The sequence below is a fragment of the Mugil cephalus genome, chromosome 3 (assembly GCF_022458985.1).
Source record: "Mugil cephalus isolate CIBA_MC_2020 chromosome 3, CIBA_Mcephalus_1.1, whole genome shotgun sequence".
Lineage (NCBI taxonomy): Eukaryota > Metazoa > Chordata > Actinopteri > Mugiliformes > Mugilidae > Mugil > Mugil cephalus.
This window is the reverse complement of record NC_061772.1, coordinates 23,690,239-23,712,495: the sequence shown is the minus strand read 5'-3', so window position 1 is coordinate 23,712,495 and position 22,257 is coordinate 23,690,239. Positions and strand designations below refer to the sequence as shown.

General features: G+C 41.3%; 1 protein-coding gene and 1 long non-coding RNA gene across 6 annotated transcripts in view; one reads left to right on the top strand and one right to left on the bottom strand.

The window, feature by feature from the left end:
- Window positions 1-21,932, top strand: part of nhsb (Nance-Horan syndrome b (congenital cataracts and dental anomalies)) — a 50,006-nt gene extending 28,074 nt beyond the window's left edge. The window contains exons 2-14 of one of the 5 annotated variants that reach the window (XM_047580164.1): window positions 9,873-10,025; window positions 10,131-10,267; window positions 10,984-11,031; window positions 11,212-11,256; window positions 11,380-11,424; window positions 11,786-11,848; window positions 12,069-12,261; window positions 12,974-13,126; window positions 13,343-13,495; window positions 13,857-15,518; window positions 15,612-17,063; window positions 17,284-17,407; window positions 17,601-21,932. In XM_047580164.1, the coding sequence (XP_047436120.1) occupies window positions 9,873-10,025; window positions 10,131-10,267; window positions 10,984-11,031; window positions 11,212-11,256; window positions 11,380-11,424; window positions 11,786-11,848; window positions 12,069-12,261; window positions 12,974-13,126; window positions 13,343-13,495; window positions 13,857-15,518; window positions 15,612-17,063; window positions 17,284-17,407; window positions 17,601-18,240 (4,868 nt within the window). In that variant the 3' untranslated portion in view covers window positions 18,241-21,932. Of the gene's footprint in view, window positions 1-2,733; window positions 2,875-9,872; window positions 10,026-10,130; window positions 10,268-10,983; window positions 11,032-11,211; window positions 11,257-11,379; window positions 11,425-11,785; window positions 11,849-12,068; window positions 12,262-12,973; window positions 13,127-13,342; window positions 13,496-13,856; window positions 17,064-17,283; window positions 17,408-17,600 lie in introns of those variants that run through there. The other 4 variants (XM_047580165.1, XM_047580161.1, XM_047580160.1 and 1 more) reach the window with 4 other exon arrangements.
- On the bottom strand, window positions 1,273-12,637 carry LOC125005137. Its single transcript, XR_007112421.1, has 3 exons — window positions 12,581-12,637; window positions 12,039-12,266; window positions 1,273-2,698 (listed from the first exon to the last, which is right to left on the bottom strand). It is a non-coding gene; the product is annotated as an uncharacterized LOC125005137 (long non-coding RNA).
- Window positions 21,933-22,257: the final 325 nt, after the last annotated feature.

The window sequence follows — 22,257 nt, the reverse complement described above, 5'->3', positions numbered from 1 at the left end:
ATAATTATGGATATATATGCAATGGGGGTGCGCAAAGCATCCAGTATTTGTATTTGTTGAGGGGAAAAAAGTATTTGAATAAAATTCAAATTTTTTTCTTTTACTTCTACTTCTACAATTTAAGGTATGTAAGTGTAATATAAGTAATGATAGTGTGATATAAGTATTCTTTAATTAACTATCATAATAATTATGGATGTATATACAATATTGGTTGATGTTTTGCATTAAATGCAGCTAATAGAGTTGATTTAGGCTGACTTGAAGGGGCCGAACATGACTGTGATGATGATTTGGTGCCTGTGGGTGACAATAGGTGACTGTGGCTCAGTAGGTAGAGTAGGTTAGTGGTTCGATCCTTGAGCAAGACACTGAACCTCTGTGACTGTAAAACTCTACATAAAAGCAAGACCATTTACCATTAACCAATAGACAACAGTCTGAATTACCGAGCTAACGAATGCTAACATGAGAGAACCTGACCTGCAGACGTCTCAATACTAATGTAACATGACGCAATAAAAAAAATAAAATAAAAATCTATTCGCCAAAAATAATGATGCAGTCGTATCGACTCCTTTGTTACAGAGTCAAGACTTTTCACCCTGACTCCTAAACGTCACTCAGTCTGGGCGGGCGCACAAATGTTCACTACAGTCATAGGAAAGGCAGCTCTTTGACAGGATGTTTGTCTTCTCCTCAAATACAAATAATTCGAGCATTTGATAAAAACACACTATTTGTACCTTTCCGAATACTGTATTCGGGTCCAATATGCACACTTTGGCCTATTTGTTTTTCAGATGGATCCTCCCATTGTTAAAATCCTTCACTCTTTAGGTATATAAACTATAATAAACCCCAGAATTTCAGTGACATTGTCTCTGACTCTGTGTAGTCTTCATTTTGCGCCACTAAGGGGCAGCACAGGAGCCCTTTCAGTCCATTAATATTGGGTAAACAGCGAGTGCAGAGCCGGAAAATAATCCCTTGAACATTTAACCTGCTGTTCTGTTGTTGATATTTTCTCTGGCTCGTCGGACTCGCTGTGACGTGGCGGGCGGCTATAAATAAGACTTTTGCCTGTATTGTCACACGATGTGAGTCGTATCTGCTCGCCTTTGGCGGACGGGTCTCACGCACACGGTCACTCACTTGTTAGAACACGAACGCGGTGCAGGTCAGAGGGGCAGAGCAGGGGGGATTGAGGAGGATGGAGGATGAACAATAGTGCAGGTGTGCAGCTGTGGAAAGAGGGATGGGGCGAGGGAACAGGGGTGGAATGATTTATTCATTTTGTCAGGAAGAAGAAACAAAGACATGCAAACATAGAGACATTTGGAGGGAGAACAAAGGATATTTATCATCAGCACTACTATCAGACTCACCAAACCAAGCGAGGTCAAACTGAAATAATCTTAAGTGACGTAGAGTCTGATGTACTGATGTGGCCTGAGCTCCTCAGGCAGAAGAAACCATTACGGTCCTCTCCAAGAAGCTCAGGTTACGAACCAGTTAATATGCGGTTGAAAGGTCTGTGATCCGGCACTGATGTTTCATAGATCGCTCAATACCACAACTTGACAAAAGACCCCAGGGACGTGAAGCTATTAAGGAACTCCCAGCAGTCCTGTTTAGGAAATCTGCTGTAGCTAACTCAAAACCTCTGTGCATTTAACGCTGGTAGTCAGGTTCGACTGTCTTTGTGCTGGTATTGTCGGCGAAAGCGTGCGCGGACACGTGGCGGGTTCACATGTGCGTTCGGATGTTGCTGTGCTGTGCGTGTTTGTGTGTGGGTGTCGGTGTCATTCCCGGGCATGGCGGGAGGCTGAAAGCTCCTCGAGCAGACTGCCAGCTCCAACAGCTCAACTCCAAAGTCAGTGAACTGCCAGAGCTCCAGATTACAGCAGATTACCGGGCAGGGTGCTCATACACTTTCTCTGTTTGTGCGCGTTTCATGCTGTTGATTTAGCAACCACATGGGGATGTCGAGTCCTCACAATGAGCGTAAACAAAGTTTCCTTGAGGAGGGGACTGTTAATTACACTGAAAACATATTTGCATTCGGCTTTTTTAAGTGATTTCGAAATCCTGGTGTTTTACATTTCGGCCTCACTGCTGTAAACTTTGTCCTCGGTTTGACTGAATTATGAGCCACTTTAGACCAACATGAGTCACATTACACCAACACAAAGTCATTCTTAGATCATGACTCCTGGCAGCGATAGAAGGACTGAGCACGTGATACATATTCCCAGCATGTGGTGGATTAATACATTAATACTTTGTGCCGGAACCCCCCAATCCTCATTTTACTGCATCATGAAGAGATTATGGTCAGGAAGAGGCCATGCCCAGGCAGGATCCTACCATCTGACACAGGCGGACGGGGGTGAAGCGTAAAGACGGGAAGACGGGTTTAAGTTTGCGATGAAGCGTAGATGTGTCATTTCTGTGTGATGCGGCTCTAAGCGAGGCCAAAGTGGAGCGGACCGCATACTCTGTTGACATTAAGAAGAATTTCCTTTCAGTGACACATTGGATCAGATGAAGGGGAGGCAGAGCAGGGACAGACAGCAGGTGGGTGGTGGTGGTGGTGGTGGTGGATTGGTGATGGTGGGTGTGGAGGTGAAGGGGGAGGGTTTGCGTCTGCAGATGCTGTCAGTCTGGCTGCTGGAATTGCACGGGAATGTTTTGTCTGCAGGAGGAAAGTAAGGTGGCATTACTGAGGAACAGATGATAAGGTGTCTGCAGGAGGAGAGGAGGAGTGGCAGAGGAAGACATAGAAGAGGACGAGAAAAAGAAAGAGTAGACTGCCGCTGGCCATGGCTCTGGCCTGTCTTGGTATAGGCTGTGTCTCTGTGCGATCCAAAGGTAACATCAGTGTGCACCAGTGTGTGTATCTTTTCTTATTATTATTATTAACCCCTTTTTAGTTCCTGTTGTCCATACTGGTAAATACCTTTTAACTATGTGGCTGTGACATGATGTTACTGTGATACTGTTTATACTATTCTGTCTGTAGTACTTTATACTATATCACAGAAATGTATTTGCAAATGCAGGTATAAGAAATTAAGTTAACTAAATAATGACTGAAAAGTCACAAATGAGTTTGCTGCACAGCAGCTTAAATGCCTGCCTTGACCTTGATAGTTTTCTATATGATGAACTAAAATATTTTAATGTGATGGAACCACAGGCTGTATAAAGGGGGAGTGCTTCTCGAAAAATGAAACTATATTAAGTAGAGCTCCCCCTGGTGACTGGCTGCAGTATAGGTCATAAGCTCCACCCCCTTCATGTTAATAGATGGGACTTGGGCCGAACTAAAACACACAACAAATATTTTTTTTTCCAAGGATGGTTTCTGGTTAATATAATGTTGATGCATGTTCCAGTGTCAACCTAATTTTCCTAAGGGGATGAATAAAGTAATCAATCTATCTATCTATCTATCTTGAATAAGTTTCGTTTTAGCAACTTGACGCTATAGAAACGGGATGTGACATAATGGCACATAATGACTACCAGTTGTCATGCCAACTGCTCCTAAAGAGTCCTGTGGAACCGTGAGAGTTGTTAAAAAATGAACAAATAAAAAAAATAAGTACAGTGTATAGTCCAACATTGTAACTTGTAACTGGTGGATGTAGTGCAGAGCGTAGTATTAATTAACGATAACGTGACCGAGTCTGGTGGAAGTGTGGCGGGGTCATCGATAATGTGGCTCCGCTTGGCTCCACTCTCAGGTCGTATGGCGCAAACTTTGGCTCCAAACTTGAAAGATGGTGCTGTCTGCAACAATGCCAGAGAAGGTCTACTATAGTGAAACATATTGACAACGAATGTATTATTTTATAGTGTAAACACGGGGCAATTAGTTGACTGATTGGATATATTTGGTATTTTTATCCGCTAAAGACAAGAGTCATTTTATCACCAAATCATTGATGAAAAAAGATAGAAAACCATACATAGATGACCTGATGGAGAAGATATTTGTTATTTTCAAGCTAATGAAGTTCAAGAGGATGTTACTTTGAGCAACTGACATTTAGCTGCTATGTATTTTGTATACAGTTGTATCCCACTTTGTGTTTCTAGCCTGCAGGGGGGTTAGTGTAACGCTGTTATTTCTGAATGGTTACATGTTTTTCTGCAAAAGTTGGAATAGTTTGATCAATGTGGCTCTGCACATGGTAAGTAATGTGACAACCACCGATGAGGTGAGGCAGTGCGTGGTGTGAGCTGTCGTAAGCTCACCAACGGTGCACAGCTTCCCTCTGCAGAACCGGCCTGCTAGTGTTTCTTATATAACAGCTGTCTACTATGACAAGATTCTGCAGCTACTGCCATAGGGAGCGTGCTGCCTGACCCAGATACACCCTAATACTACAGCCTCCACCAGTAACTTCCATTCACTCACATCTGGACCGGAGAGAGAACTTCAACCAGTGTCCTCATGCAACTGTCATATCATGGACGATTACCTGGTTGTAATCTCTGTTTTGTAGTTGGTTGGCACGACCCTTTTATTGCACTACGCCGTTTTTTCTGTATGTGGAAAAAAAAGGATATACGGTGATTTCATTTGCACAAAACCATGAAATTTTACTTTGGATTTCTTTCTGTTTATCCTTCCCGTCCTTGTTCTCTGCCTCCTTCCTCTTCTACTTCTTCTTCTTCACTAAAATATATTGGTATCAGAAACCATAAAGCCCACATCGGCCAGGTAATAAAAATACGATCCATTAGCCAGATGAAGGTGGAGGGACACATAAAAATACATTTTAGCTAATTTAAAACCTTTACATTAACATTCACAGTTGATAGCCGAGAAGTTGTAAATTTAGCAAATTATATTGTACCCTTGTCCTGATGCTGCAGCATTTGGGATCACGACTTCTGGGGACTGACTGATCGCAGACTTGATGTCTTGATTTGTTCCACCAAAGTTTAGAAGTTTATATAAAACATATTCGTTGCAGAAAATAAGTTTGTTTTCCAGGCAATTTTCCACTCTTGTGCACGTAAGATCAGGCTGATGAACACAAAATATCTGACCAGTATTATTCTACTAAACTTCCTCATCACATAAAGGCTTATTGAGTCTCTTATCTATTTAAAGTAAAGTGTAAAATAGCATAAATGTATTTTTTCATGAAGGGTTTCTTTGGGGGGCATGTACATGCTCTTCTGCATTCTTGCTACTAATTCTGCCACCGGTATACACTGCAAAGATGCAACATGAAGGCAGAAGCATCTTTAGCTTCCCAAAATCAAGTCCACCCACCCCTCTCAGCTGCTTCCTGTCTTAATATGCATTGTAAATACTAATTTTTGCACTATGTGTAATCATTTCAACAGCCACATTGAACGTCTGAGTTAAAACATCCATAATAAAGAGACAAGGACCAAAAATCACTCATCACATGGCAACAAGGGTGCATGCTTTCAGATGTTCAGAAATCTGCATACGAAAATGCAGTTTTCTACTACTATTTTGCAGATAAACGGACAACTGGTGGCAACGAGCAACAGTCAAAGTTTAAGCAATGGCAACGTGATGGATGGTTGGTGTAAAGTTGACATTACAATTTTTTTTTAAACCGTAAGCATTTACACTGCTTCTGTGCAAGCTGTACTTACACCCTGTGCATTTGCAGCATAATTTATTTTTTCCTCCTCTACTCTCTCTGGTATATGTGTATACATGCACATATCATCTTTGTTATACATATACACTACAGGCCAAAAGCTTGGAAGCAAGATCAAATTTGTACATGGAAGATCATAGTTTCATTGGTATACTTGGCATCAAAAAACTGAAACATGACTATTATATGAAGAGTAACTTATCAGAGGACATTTTTACTTTAATTATCAGGCAATATTTTCTCGCTTTGCTTTCTTCAAAGTAACCTGCTCTGGCTTTAACAACAGCATGGCATGTATGTGGCATTCGTTCTATAGGAGACATTTGTAAACAGACTCTCAAAAGCCAAAGAGTTAGAGTAAATAATGCAAACTGTGATTTGTTTGTTTTTTGTATATATGCCAGTCTTAATGATGAGACTGCAAGTTGCTGACACTGCACGTGTGACAGGATGAGTGGAAGCACAGATGGAGGGATACGGTGAAAAGGAGACGAATGATGGGTGAAAGACAGCGAGACAGAGTGTTCATTAGATGAACGTGCATATACGCTCAGTTGTGATTGACTCCTTGCGTAAGCTTCATTACCGTCGGCTGCTGACGTGCAGGACAGCTAGAGTCAATCAGGACAAAGACAATAGAGATTATGAGCACATTTTCAATCGCGCAACACGCTCTTCACATTTTGTTATTTTGTTGTTGCCACCAGGTGAAAAAAACCGACAAGTTTCTTGAGCCAATTCATTCTGATGACAAGTGATTAGATTAGCTTTATTAGTTCAGTTGGTTGCTATTTTAGTTGGATATTTGGATACTGTTGTTATGACAGCTTGTTCAGAGAGACAATCAAAGATTATCCGAGTATGAGTAGATTCTCTATGTATGAGAATTACTTTAACTGCTTAGAACAGGGGCCTCCAATATTTTTCAGGCCAAGGACCCAAAACTTATTGGGAGATTGAGCAGGGATCCCCAACCTACTATATGTGTTCGGGCTAGTGCTATTATCACCATTGTCATTTTGCATTCAATATTAAGCCATCCACTATCCCTTTACTAAAATATGTTGGATTCATGTTAATGTGTATTTAAAGAAATTTAAATTTGTGGGGGGAAATTAAAAAATATCTGAAAATGTCTAATCAGCCAAAGCTCTTGTGACCCCCCTGCAGCACCTCTGGGACCTTCAAGGGGTCGCGGGCCCCCTGTTGAAGACCCATGGCTTAGGAAGTTAGCTCAGGTATAAGAAAAAAAAAAAAAACAAAAAACAAAAGACCTTAGTGCACAAGTGTGCAAATTTGAAACTTGCACATACATTCAGAATCCCTCTTTTTTTGTGTGTGTGTTTTTAACTATGAGCCACTGTGTATCCTGTGATTTTATTGGAGGAACTGACAACATCACAGCTTGAGAACAGGAAAATTCCAATTATTACTTCAGAGCAGTGCTTTTTTTTTCTTTTTTTTTTAAAAAAAAAAACATATATATATCATGCCTGGACTGGCCGTATGTAAATTCTTTTGATAAAACTGCATGGAACCGGCCACAGAAACAATCCCCTAATTTAACTGTGTCACAACAACTAGGTCAGCAACCTACAGACTGTTTTCAAGACACACCTTTCTTTGTGCCTTGTCCCACTATTCTACTCGCCTGTCCCTGTTTACTTACGCATAGAGAGGAGCACTGTAATAGCCATTTTTGCATATTTAGAAGAATCCTGATCAACGTGCGACATACAAAACAAGAGGGTAACTTTACCTGCACATGACTCTCTTCAGAGCAGGAAGCTGTGTAATTGTTTATTTAGTGCAAATGAGCTGGCTCTCTGTGCATCTTTAACCTTGCAGTTTTAATCGGCTGAATGCAGCTGATGCGAGCTCACTGATTTAATTGCGGGCAAACACGAGCCTTGATGAGCAATGAAAGGTTGCCTGGCTACAGATGTACAGTGAGGCTTTCAAGGACACAATTGCGTTTTGAATTCCGAGTTAAAGGAGAGGGAAATAGGATTCATAAATAAAGCTAAAAGGGCTTTGAGAGCAGATAAGAGAGATGAATAATCACAGTCCTCGCACTCTGTCGCCCCTCGTCTGAAAATCAACAGTTTTAAGTCGAGACTGAATGAGGAAGTTATACATCATTCATGAACGCAGAGGTTTTTTTGATATTCTGATAACAATGCATTTTGGTGGTAATAAACATGAAGGACAGTGGTTTGCTGGTGAGTTTCAGGTGTGGGTTTAGCTGCCACCTGCTGGTGTGTCACTGCTTCTTCTCATGTTTTAATGCACAACACAGAAATACAGAGGGTTGTGATATTCTTCACATCAAGATATATAAATAGATCAGTATGTGTATGAATTTACAATATTATTTTGCTTTATTTTGCGTATTTTTATATAGTGACTGGCTTTACTGTTGTACTTACGTGGTAACGGGTGGTTAATTGTAAAACATGGCCTGGATCTAAGCTTACAGGACAGCTGCTTCAGAGTCAATGAAAACCTCAAGAGCCCGAAAGACTTCAGGTTATAAATATATCAGTGGTTTATAGTAATGATGGAAACTGCATCATCGCCTCAACTTGAAAATGTGTTCAAAAGGTACTATTCTTTTAAAACATCAGATGCCCTCATACTAACCAACACAGGACCAGTGTTTTCTGGATTTGCTGCAGGAACATACAGTATATTGCCCTTTTTCACTTCTTCTTGAAACAGGGTTTCTACACATTTGATATTTCAAAATTCCATACTTTTTCCAGGAGGGTGAGAGCAGAGGGCTGGGCATTCAACTCGTCAATCTGCCCAATGTTTTTTAGACATATAAACTACTGTGTGCTACTGAAAATTTGAAGAGTAGTAACAATTTTGGAAACATGAATATTTTTTTCCATAAACTGGTTTTCATTTTCCATACGTTTCCAGGCCAAGAAATTTCATAAAATCAAATCCCATACTTTTCCATAATTTCCATACTTGCGTAGGAAGAAGTGAACTACAATTATGATGCAAAGGCCTCAAACCCAACTTGTTGGTCATATGGACGTGGTTCTATAAAGTTAAAGGACCAGGCAGTCTGGAAAGAGTTCATTTTTACAGCTCTGTTTCAGTGAGTCTTGTCACAATTTAGTCACTTTATCTTTTTATCTTTCATAGGTTTTAGTGACAAAAAAATCACTGCATTTTTTTTTTTTTACTTTCAATTCTACTTTGTCAAACTGTAACTAACAACATTTGTTTTGGCAGCTACTTTATGCCATCTCTAAACCAATTTAAATAAACTTATATATGTAGAAATAATACATATGGTATACTGTATGACTTTGTGTTTGGACTTATACACAAGAGGGATTCATTCCAGGAACTACATTCATGGACATTTCAGTTAGCTTTCAATTAGCTACATGCTAATCCATTATACATTCTACTGTACACTATTTACTTCTTGTAGCACAAAACAGCAACTTGAAAAATACTTAATGAGCCTAATTTAAGTTAATAGATAGCTTATTTATTGTGGTGGAGGCTGCATGAATAGCAGGGTGATCCGCATTTAAATGCTCTAAACTTCCTATCTAATTTGTAGCCACACAGTTTGTAGCAGCTTGCTAGCTTTGGGAGGCTGGGAGATAAAATGCCCCTTATCCAATCCAGTGACAGAGACACATGTTTTGAAAGGCAGCCAATATGAAGAGGCTGTGTTTTTTTCCTTATCATATAAAGTCCCGTAAGAGTCCCGTCTCGTCAACAGCAAAAAGGCACGCATGTCGTCTTAGTTTTTGCATAAGATCTTTCATTGATGAATATTTTTACATGCTCCCATTCGGTTAGGCACCTCTATAAAATCTAAGGACACATAAAAGGCTTAGTGTGGATACATGTCAGTACTCGGCAGGTTGTACCAAGCATCAATGCAGAGTGTGCAACAGTTCTTCTGTTGATTTAGATGGTCTCAGTGTCTTCATGTAATCCCAGACTGACTGCATGAAGCTGAGACCAATGCTCTGTGGGGCCTAAACATCAGTCTCCTTGTTCATCTCCTTGTTTTGGAGGCTCCATGAAGTGAATCCTGGATGAGAATAAGAATATAAACGTCTAAATTGCCCAAACTATTTGCACAGTACAGTCACGGTGTCCTCAGTTACAACTGAATTACAGACAGCTACTTTCTCAACAAACCTGCTCTGTCTCTCTCTGCTTTCACTTTAGCGGTGTCAAATCTGGATATAGAGAGCAAGCTTTCGGCTCACTATCAAGCTCCATGGCACCAGCAACACAACGTGTTTCATCCCTGTACCCGGTCACCATGTCTGGAAGAGCTGCACAGAAACGCTCAGCTCAGTCTCCGAGCTCTGCATCGAGGTACGAGAGGCTGATCCAGGTTGCAGAGTAACATTATGTTGTGTACAAGTTAGAAGGATTGTGATTTATTTTTATTTTTTTTATCTATGTGTTTGGGATATGCAGACGAGGAACTGCGCCAGCGGTCCACGAGTCGGGAGAGAAACAGGGTGACCATTTCTATCTCAGTGGCGCCCCCCATGCCCACCTTCCCCTCGCCACACTCTATCCGCCGCCAACAGAGGAGTCGCCTGGCACGAGCGGTAAGATGGTGAAAATAAACCGATCTCCCACAACATTAAAACAACTGACAGGACAAACATATCACATTGAGGGAATCTTGTGATACAGTACAGTGTTCTGCTGGGAAATGTTTGGACCTGGTATTATGTTATATATGTGGATCTTTCCTAGACGTATACCACTTACATAGCAATGACGCTCCTTGACAAATTTAAATTTCTTTAAATACCTCACATGATTCACTGTCCCTTGGCCTAAAAAACGTTGAAGACCTCTGCACTAGAACCTAAACCAGTCAAACATCTGATATCTGTGGGAATTTGACTCCAGTCACATTACACAAGACAAAGGACTTGAAGCCAACCACAACTGTTTTGGAGGCTCAAGGAAGACTTACACAATATTAAGACCCTGATTCAAGTTATGGATTCATTAACTGAAACAAGTTCACCCTTTGCTACAATAAATGTAGCCTTCATAATTGGCAAATCACAGCTCAACATTTTGTAAATAAGGTATTAATACTAAATTAAAACCTGAAACTCGCTCACAATGAATTCTTTATAAACACGGTCATTGAGGTTCTTGTAACATTCCCATTTGAAGGCTATTAAATTCTGGACTAGCCAGTAGACACATTTGGTCAGACACGTTTTAGGCTTATTAAAATCTTTGATTCTTATTTAATTTGCACCAGTAAACTGATACGATATCTCATTCTGATGTTGCCTTGCAGCAAGAGAGAGCAGAGAGGGAGCGAGAGTTAGACTACCAACCCAGGAAGGTAAAAAAAGGAAATGTGTCTTCAACATGTGTAAATGAGTGCTTATGCTGCACTAATAGATTAGATCGCAGTATAAACACCTTTTACTTGCATCACGATTTCATTTTATTATTCACTGTACATCAGCATCCATTAAAGTTCCGTTCTTTTCATCCTAATTTCTTTATGAAATCCCTAAAGGAGAGGCCTGTGAGAGAAACAGAGATCCAGACCATACAGAGAAAGGTACGAAAAATTCACATGAATATAGGCAGAAAAAAATAAATCTTCTCTAATTCAGTTTAAGAAAGAGACTATTTGTCTTGCCTGTGTTTGAACAATGCTTGTATGTGTGTTCCCTTCTAACAGGAGAGGCAAGGGAGAGAAGCAGATATTCAGACGATCCAAAGAAAGGTAAGAAAGATGCATCAGACCACAATAACAGGCACCTACTACCATGTATATGTGAACTCAGGTCTCTCTTAATCTAGTCAGTAACAGACATAAGTAAAAGATTTGAACAAAGAAACAATTTACTGAATGTAAAAAGGCATTTCTGGCAAAAGAGAAGAGTTCCCCTTAGAAGAGGTCTTTTATACTGTTAGAAGGAAGTGAAAACAATTAAACAAAGTATTGTCTGTCCCATCCATTCATCACCTTGTGACTTTTCTTTAATGTTTTAAGTGAACTTTTTTGATCCTTTGCATAACTTGGGCCACGTCATCTGTTTTTTATTTATTTTTTGAATTTCTTTTGTTGTATTTTGTGTTCATAGTTTGAGTGCTTTTACTCACTTCACCCTATTGAGAGTTGCATCTTCATTCCATGGAGTAGAAAGGTATAAAGTCTTTGTTTTCTTTGTGTTTATTCTCAAATCACATTAGTTGTGTTCATTTTTTTACACTCTACACTGCAATACAGTGGCTGTAGTATATACTGTAACCACCTATGTTACAGCAATTAAAATGTTGGCTATTTTATGGTACACATTATGGAAACTACAACTGTGGAACTGTATCAGTACTTACCTTAGTTGTAATGTTGCCTGTTTCTTCTAGTCTACCTCGACAGGGGAGGGTGAAGGTGGTGAAGTCTTGGGAGGACACAGAACCAAGGCCTCTGCCTCCAGTGCCCCCTCAACCCAGGATAAACAAACAAACTGGTCAAAGGAAAATGCCCCTCCATCAGATCAGAAAACACCTGGTGATTCTCATGCCGTCTCCTCCTGCATCATCCCCATCAATGTCACAGGTAAGCTGAAGAAAAACAAACAAGAAATTAAATAAATAAGCATTACTGGCACTAGTAAGGATCAAATCATGTACAGTGTTAACAAAGGACCAAACAGCGTCTGTTCCCAAATCTGAACTTTCAGCATGAAAAACAAAAATCTTAACTATATTATATGGGAATGAGTACAAGTATGATTACATTCATACACAATACAAATATCAGCAACAACACTGAACCACTGACAGGAGGAGTAAATAGCATTAACCATCTTGTGACAATATAATGTTCTGCTGGGAAACTTTTAGACTATTTGTGTGGATAGACATGTAGCACCCACCTAGACCAGACCAGGCACCCCCCACCATAGCAATGGCACTCCTTGATGACAGCAGTCATCACCAGCAGGGTGCAGCCTGAAATAGACACACAACAACAATTTATGAACAACTTGGCCACTGAATTTATTAGATCCCAAAGTATCTGTGGGACGTACTAGAACAAGCCTGATCCACAGAGGCTCCTCCCCTCATCCCGTAAGACCCAAAGACCCCCACTAACATCATCCTGTTGCCAGACACCACAGGACACCCTCAGAAGGCCCATGTCCATTCCCATTCTCTAATGACTCACAATTGTTTTGAAGGGACAAGGGAGACCTACACAATATTAGGAAGGCGGTCATAATGTTATACCTCATCGGTGTACATTTTTAGCTTTTTATATGTGGCAGGCTTCTCTGTTGTCATTGCAGGAGTCGGGTTTGACAGAGAAGCAAGTGCTCGTTGCTCCCTTGTCCATTCCCAGTCTGTTCTTCAGAGGAGAAGGAAGCTGAGGAGGAGGAAAACTATAACAGGAATACCCAAAAGAGTACAACAGGACATGGGTATGTTATAGAGCACACTTCACCACACATCATTTACTGCGTGGCTCATAACTTTGTAGCTTTGGCACTGACTACTGCTGGTTTGATAAATGTGATTGCAGAGATGGTTTGTTTTGTTTTTTCTTTACAAAAAGGCTTATCTGTGAATTTGTTTACAATCTGGTCATTCCTAATACTATTTCAGGAACTGAACACACTTTGTCTCTTGGCTTTCAGACTCAGATGAATCACCCGTAGCAAGAGAGCGCACAGTGATCATACATGCCAACCCACACCAACTCTCACTCTGTCAGGAAGACACCTCAATTAGTGGTCGCCTCCATCACACTCGTGACTCTGGCTGCCAGACAGATGATTTCCTTATAGCATGTAAGTTTCTCAGAATGGAGTAGTATTTTAGATCTCTATATTAGTTTCTTTAGTGTGTCAGCTCCCACATTTGACCTACGTTCTAGAAAAAGGAGTTTGCTCAAGCCATTCCTCCTACAAATAATAATTACAAAATACTTGACAGTAATTGCTGTCTTGTGGGTTAATGCTTGCATCTACTCTACCTTCTCAGATATATGCCTTTGCTAAGTTTGAACAAGACAACTATCTGAAAGCTGCCGTCCTCAAACTTGATCAGTAAATCTGGAGTTAAAATTATTTCTTGGTCTAGTCCGCATATATGTGAATTAAGAAATGTCTGCCTCTATTCCCCCCTCCTTCTCCTGTTTTTCATCTTCAGGTACAGCTGCTCCTTCAAGGAGGCGCATTAGAGCTCAACGTGGTCATCAGGGTATCCCTGCCTCTCTATCCCATTCAACAGGCAATATTTCTTCCCTGGGTGACCAGTCAGACTCAACATACACCACGGCTGCAGCCCATGGTGGACGCCTGCGCTCACGTAGCCTTCCACGAGAAGGTGGACGCCTGATGGACAGTGACGAAGATGATGATGATGACAATTATGATGATGATGATGAAGATGAAGAGTTGTCACCATACGAAGCAGAGGACTTTATTCCACCAGGTCCCAGTCCAAGAATGAAAATGATGATGATGAAGGATGAAGAAGAAAGCACAGATGACCAGGCAGCTCCTGAGCCATTACAACTAGGAAGCCTAAAAAGGTTGCAACGATCTGGGGAACGAGACAGAGGGAGTGGAGGGGGTGGGAGCCCAGAGCATAGCTGGATGGAGAGGGGTCGTTCACGCTTGCCTCGCAAAGCTGACATGGGCAGCTGTGAGATTTCATCAAGTTCAGATACTTTCAGCAGTCCGATTCACTCAGTGTCTACAACCGGAGTCCTAGGCAGTCACGTGGACCATAAAGAAGATCACCAGTCATCCAGTGGAAACTGGAGTGGTTCAAGCTCCACCTGCCCCTCACAAACATCTGAAACAATTCCCCCACCCTCTTCTCCACCCCTGACAGGCTCATCCCATTGTGATTCAGAGCTGTCACTCAACACCGTGCCCAATGCCATTGATGAAGGATTCTCTCTGGATCCTTCATACCACTCTGACCTCAGACCCCAGGGCCAGGGTCATAGATCAAGCTCGTTCACATCCTCAGCCACAGACCAGCTGGATGATGCAGGAGTTAGTACAGCCAGTGAGGGGGAGTGGACATACCCTCCAGACCAAGACCAGACTGATCCAGATCAAGACCCTGATCACACCCAAAACCTAAGCCAGAGCCATGGGTTAACACAGGAATACGGCTCCAAACAAGGTCTAGAAGACCAAACCTGTTTCAGTGACAAGATGACACTGACAAGCAACACTGAAAAGGAACATGGTTCTCATTACGCAAGTGATACAGAGGGTTTCTACTCATCTTCTGTGCATTTTGGGGAGTGTAGTCAGAGTTACAGAGGTTACATGTATAACTATGCAGACCCCGGGCCTGACTGTGGTCAGTCCAACACTGTGGCACCAATAGTATCCCATGGAGTTTACCCCAAGCCCTCAGCTGAGTTGAGAGCAGGCACTATGACACTGGGGAGAACCTGTCGTCCACTGAGAAAACCGAAAATCAAACCTCCACCACCAAAACGGACATCCTCACTGAAGGAGACCCTTGTTAGTGTTGATGTTGGAACGGACACACAGGCAGATCAGGATCAACCAAAGACGGTTAGTGAGCAGGAGCTTAACTTGTCTTCCACAGATATGAAGCTGGAACTGGACCTAGAGCTTGGAGGTGATCCAGAACCATTACAGACATCTTGTTTAGTGGCGGAGCCCTTGGGAAGTTGGGGGATGGGACTGGGTGAAACTGTAGACATAGTAGAGCCCATGTCCTTCAGCTCTGCAGATACACACTCATTTAAGGATGAAGGTGCTGTGCAATCTGACTATGCAGACCTGTGGCTTCACAACACTGAACTGAAGTCCAACAATGGTGAGTACACATCTATGTCCAACTCAAGCACAGCCACAGGTACTACTGTCATGGAGTGTATGAAGTCACCAGACAGCTCTTCCTCTTCCACAGAAACCCAAACCCAGGCCCTTGCACAGGCTTCAGAGACCAGGGCAACTAGTCCACCTCTCCCACCTGGAGACTTCAAACTTGGGTCACCTGAGAAGCTGGCTGGTTTGGCCTCACCATCAAGTGGCTACTCCAGCCAATCAGAGACTCCAACGTCAACCTTGCCCTCATCTTCTGCAGCGTTCTTCCCAGGACCACTATCTCCTTCAACTGGCAAGAGAAAGCCCAAAGTGCCCGAGAGGAAGTCTTCTCTCTCTTCCCTGCAGCACTTCCCCAGAGATGGAGCTTCCATTTCCTCTTGCTATAAGAGAGACCCAGACTTTCCTCCTCCACCTTCTCAACTTGATCTCAATGTTCTCCATGGTGGCTATGTCAGACATACTTTATCCCACCGGACACACCACATACACACGCTCCACCACAGCAAACACAGAGCTGCGAATGTCTTGGCCACTGGCACAAAGCTTTTGGCCCCTGAGGCAAAAAATACCAACCCGCCGCCAAGTTCAAACTCTGCTTTAACAATTCCTACTTCAAATCTACTGGTGATTACGCCAGCTGCACTTCGCTCAGTGCAGCTGCATTCCATCAACCAATCAACAGATCTACAGAATTCTTCCACTACAAACCAGGAAACAAGTGGAACAGAGACCGCTACAAGGCCCAAATGTGCTCCTAGTAGTTCCTGTCTGGCTCCCCCACCTATTAACACCAGACCTCTCCCTCCGCGCAGACCACCTCCCAGACCACCAGGTCATGCAGTACATGACCACACCTCCTCCCCCGAACACTTACAACCACCTCCCCCTGGCCGCCACCCCGATGGGCCTCCATCATATGAAAGCTTGCTACTAAGACAAGACCGCTATGGACCTGGAACCTTCTGGGCTATGACAGCCTTCCGAACCCGGATGGATCCATCATCAGATCTCTCCGAGGACAGCTCACCCCTGCATCGACCTGTGCCACGTGCTCCCCACCCTTCGCCTGTGGATTTACACACACATATCCACTCACACACAGAGTTCCGAGGGCTCACCCACTCAGCTCATGCACACACTGAGTTTAGGGTTTTAGGAGAGCGTTCGTTCTCCCAAGACGACGATGACGATGAAGATGATGAGGAGGAAGAGGAAGAGCAGGTGAAAGAAACACCGAGGGCTGCATGTTCCAGAGGAGGCATGCGATCGGACCACCCTCCACCCCCAGCATATGAGTTTGCTGGGATATCCCACTCAGACTCAGGGCCCTGGGCTAGTCCAGTCAAAGTGCCTGGTAACACTATGGAGACATCGCATCCTTACCTAATCAGCGATGCAAGGAAAGGAGGACATGAAGAGCAGGAAGAAGAGGAGGAAGTGACATCAGGTGCTACCAGAAGTGCCCATCAGCAGCAGCCACAGGACAGCAAAGATGACTCCACCACTCCTGACACTGAGGATTACTTCAGTAAAGGTAAGCTTTTCAACTAAATCAACTGGCAGAAAAAGTTCTGCTTTGATGGAGATGACAGAAAGCATCTGTGTGCTACTTAAACAATAAGCGACAATAACGACTGCTACAATAGTTTGTTTAATCATAAACAAAGAAAACTTAAAGAATGTGTATTTCAGCAAGTGTACACTAAATGATCAGACAACCAGATGACATATAATAGGGATGCTGTGTACTACAGATTCCACACCCAGTGATAATTCGCTCTCCCCTCTGACGGATGACACCAAAGTAGATGATGACATTATCATCACGTCACCGAACAAGACCCGTACAACTGAGGACCTGTTTGCTATGATACACAGGTACTGTACATTTTTGCAATAGTACTCAATGTGGCACTGCCTACATTGTCCATGTTGTGTTTGTAGTGTGTATGCTGTGTCAGATATTGTGGATTATCCATTTACCCTATAGTCTTTAATTATGTCTTTATACTATATAGTCATCCACTGCCTACATTTTATTTAATACTGTACTTTCATTTTTGACATTCAGATCCAAGAGAAAAGTCCTGGGCCGTAAAGATTCAGGGGACCTAAATGCAAAGTCCCGTCTCTGCCCTCCAGCACCAGTAACCTTGGCCCCCAGCAATGTTTCCACAGTCGTCATCCCTCCAGCCCCTCCTCTCAACATCCCAGCTACCTTAGCCACTGCTACTGGGTCACAACGAGCCCCGGTGCCAATCTATCGAAGCGCAAAGAAATCCAGTACGTCCAACGAGGAGTTCAAACTCCTATTGCTGAAGAAAGGCAGCAGATCTGATTCCAGCTACCGCATGTCAGCTACAGAGATTCTGAAGAGTCCTATCACCCCTAAAACACCAGGGGAGTCCCTTCAGGAGGGACCCATTAGGCAAGCTGAAGAGCCACCAACTACACTCCAAGAACCCCTCATATCTGGCCTAGACCCAATCCAGATACCAGGCCTTTTTCCCAGGGCCAACTCTGAGAGTTTCACCCCCAAAACCCTGCCTATGTCAGCTGCCTCCCGACAGGGACGTTCTCGGATCCCTCCGGTGGCCAACAGCAGTCGCTACAGTACACGCAGTCGCCTCTACACAGCCCCCATGCAAGCCATTTCTGAAGGGGAGACAGAGAACTCAGATGGGAGCCCCCATGATGACAGATCATCCTAAAACCACCTGATGAGAGATGTCCTCTATTCTTCTGTGTCCTACATTTGAAATGGGTCCTCCTACTTTTCTAATCTTGGACAGGTTTGCCAACAAGGCCAAAAGTGTAATTCTTGAAACCTACAAAATCTGATGGTTTCTGAAGTGCACCCAATTATGAAAATACTATTCTATTTAAGGGTTGCAAACTGTTGTGAAATAGTTAATTATATAGGGATGATTATGAAAATATACCTAAATACTGTATTATCTAAAGAATAGCTCCCTCTGCAATTGAAAGTGCAAGACATATTTTGATTGAACTGTCTTTTTAAAAAAAAGAAAAGAAAAAAGGAAAAAAAAAAAACGCTTCCAAATACTTGGAAAATTATAAGAAAAGAAATTTTGTGGAGTACAGACAAAGAGCGTGTGCATGAACAAGCACATGCAAAATCCACTCATATTTCTAATTCTTGTGTTTTGAATGGTGTGGATGTGTTACTGAGGAACTGATTTCTTATTAAAATTAAAAGTTATTATGACATTTAACATTCTTTTAAACTTATGGTGCCGAAAGCATTGGCCAGACTTCCCAGAGTCCATACTCTCTAATATTCCTGCCAACATGCAAGGGTTGTTTCATTCTGGAAGTTACTAACAACATCTCAACATAACATCAAATTCCATTAGGGCCTCACATTAGAGAGTATATCACACAGAGCCAATCATATATTTCTTCACATAAAGTATATCCAGAAAAGATAACATGATGCATGTATTTTTGTAAAACTGCGCCTCAGAACATGATGATAAATTTTCACCATGTTGCATGACCGTATATGGAAACATCCCCTGGATCCTGGTTTCTGTCGCCATTTTTTTTGTGGTTCCTTTGTATTATAAGAATTAAGTCATCTTTCACTAAAACAAAAACAAACAAAAAAAAAGATTTTAGTGACATTTGTACCACATTGCCAGTGATCTAAATTGATCTGTCATGGATTTGAGTGTCGAACAAGAAGGAGCAAGGGCTTGCGCCTATTTGTCTAAGATACAGGCTAATTTTGGACAATCGCACAGTGGCCTTTCTCTACTAGAGGTGGTTGTAGGCAGGGCATCCATATATATGGAGCTATGCCACGTTCCACTAGAATTCAATCACATGCATATTTTAACCCAAGTTTGAAATCTGGTATGCCAAGACTGACTAAAGGTTTTCCAGCTGCTGGCCAGTCTTGCTGTGCTGACTTGAAGTGGAAAAAGGTGCATTTCAATGCAGATTTAAAATATACCATTGAGTGCAGACGGTGAAAATGCTTTAGAAGGTCCTCAATCGGTTTGACTCGAGGTTCATTTTGGAAAAGGCTTCCAAGAACCAACCTCGCTTTTGCACTTCATGATTCTTCAAGAATATTCCTTGAAAAGAAAATATATCTTATAATGAAATGCATATGTATATTTGTACTGAATATTAAAAAAAAAAACTCATATCTATATAAAATGACGAGCAGAAATTTTATAGGGGATCAATCTGAGTGTAGCAGAGAAGAAAAGGTCTCACTGACAACATTACACATGAATCTTAGCAATGTAAACTGTTCTCCTCTCCTTGTTGCCTCTCCTTCATTTGCACTGACCCAGTAGCATGAGACAGGTGAAAGCTCAACCCGGCCGCTGGTGTGCACCGTTTTGTCTTACCCTCCAAACCTCACCTCCCAAAATCTGACAGAGATGAGACGAGAGGAGGAAGAGCAGCAAAGTACTCGCTGTTTTGCTGTAGCCTTTTCTATCCAACACCAGGGTTAGCGTATGCCGTAAAAAAACAAAAAAAACAAAAAACGTTGTCATCTTTCCAACTAATTTTTACGCATTTAAAGTATCCGGTGTGCCACAGAAGCTACCACCAGTGGAAAGCTTGACCTCTCGCCTGCCTACCACAGCAAACACAGTACATGTACTTCTTACAGTCAGAGACCGTACTTCAATTAAAACCATTCACTGTATTCTGTGAATACCTCAGCAAGCATATTACTGTTTTATTGTAAATGCTAGATAGATGGATAGATAGATAGATAGATAGATAGATAGATAGATAGATAGATAGATAGATAGATAGATAGATAGATAGATAGATAGATAGATAACAAACCACAACTGTTTGATACTCAGCGAATCTCAATTGCAGAACTGACACTGTGTAAGATGGAGAGAGTAAAAAGCTGTGAACTGATTATTAGAATTTTACATTCATCATACCCATATTGCTGAAGCGCACTTGTTCCTGTTCATTGTTTTATTTGTTGTGTTTTCTATCGCATGCAATAAGTAAAAGGGGGGGAAAAAAGGGGAGAAGAAAAGAAAAGGACACCACCAAATCATTATTTTTATCTGAGGGATGTCTCCATGAGAAAAGATTTTGTATTTTCCATTCAAATGTCAAGTTGAATAGTGTGTTCTATAGATGTACAAACTGTCTGGCTAATTCTGTTCTGTATAGTCGTGATCACAAACAGGGGTTTATCTTGTACTGTATATCTACTCACTGGACAATCATACGTATAAGAGACTGTAAAGAAAATGATATAGAATCTGTCGGGAGGGAGAACCCGAACACTTTTGCGTCCTACTCGCGCTGGAGCTGTGGAAGCGAGAAGAATTATTTTCCAGGAGAAACTGCTGATTACGTTTCATATCTGGTGCATATCTGGACATGTCGCTTTGGATAAAATGTACAAATAAAACAAGCATAGAAAAGGGGAAAAAAAATATATATATCATAGACCTAAAAATCTACTTTGATAATGATCTGAAAGATACCGTCTACTTTTGAGTCACGGCTGATTTTTTTTCATTGCCACAAAACATTATTACTGAATGATTACAAGAAGTAATCTGTAATACAGTATTACATGAAAAACAAAATGTGACTCTGCATTGCTGTAAAAATACTTAAAAGTATTTGACAATTTGTTTAGTGTGATTTATCCGTACTGTCCCTGGCATTGATGCTGTTGGGGGTAATTTAAGACTGTTTCCTTCATTTGTAAAAGCAGTGAACAGAGATCCGTTGACACAATTTGATTAGAAAGACAAACTTTGAGGTTGCCATGCAGACTCTACTTTAGCAGTCATCTCGCCCTCTCGAATACAACAAACAAAAGAATCTATGTCTTTTATAGATTTTTGTTTCCTAACCAGTTTCCAGTGTCTGCGTGCATTTTTACCCCAAGGGGAAGTATGACAACAGCCACATGATATTTTTATTCAGAGGTGTACAGTATGGATTAACACTAAACGGACTTTAAAATATGTGAAAGAGAACTGAAAAATACAGACATTGAAGACAAACTGTAACTATTTAAAAAAGGAAAAAAAAAAAAAGCTCCATGTTTAACACTAGCTAGGACTTAACAGATTTGAATCACTTTTGTATTTTTGTATAAACATGTAAATACGTTTTTAAAGAAAAAAAATGTTGCAAATTCTTTCTTTTGTAAAATAAATCAATAAAAGATTAAGTTTACATGATTATTTCCAAGCCTTTGTATATTTTAGAGCTGTGCAACACCTTAAGTCTTGTATTTATTTTTTTGGGAGGGCTGGGTTACAACATTGTGAAATTTCCATTATTCTATATCTAATTCATTTAAACAGCTCATCCGGCTGCTTAGTAACTGTGCATAGAAAAAAAGCCAATAAATGTGACTGCAATGAAATGGAAGGCCTTTTGTGTGACACTTCATTTCCTCCCCATTAGAATTAAGTGCACTGAGAGAGTCTCTCCACTAGATGGCAGTGTTTTGCGTTGTTTAGTTTATGCTACAAGGTACTGGTTTGATTCTGTCATTTAATGCTCTAACTATGTTTAATTATGATTGGATTAAAAAATACAAAAAAAAAAACAAAAACAACAAAAAACAATAGAATAACAATAAGAAAAATGCAAGGATATATATGCAAACATATACAGAAGGATCTGCAACCACAAATATTTAATATTAAATTACTAGGTCAATGCATAAAAATATTTAATAATTGGTC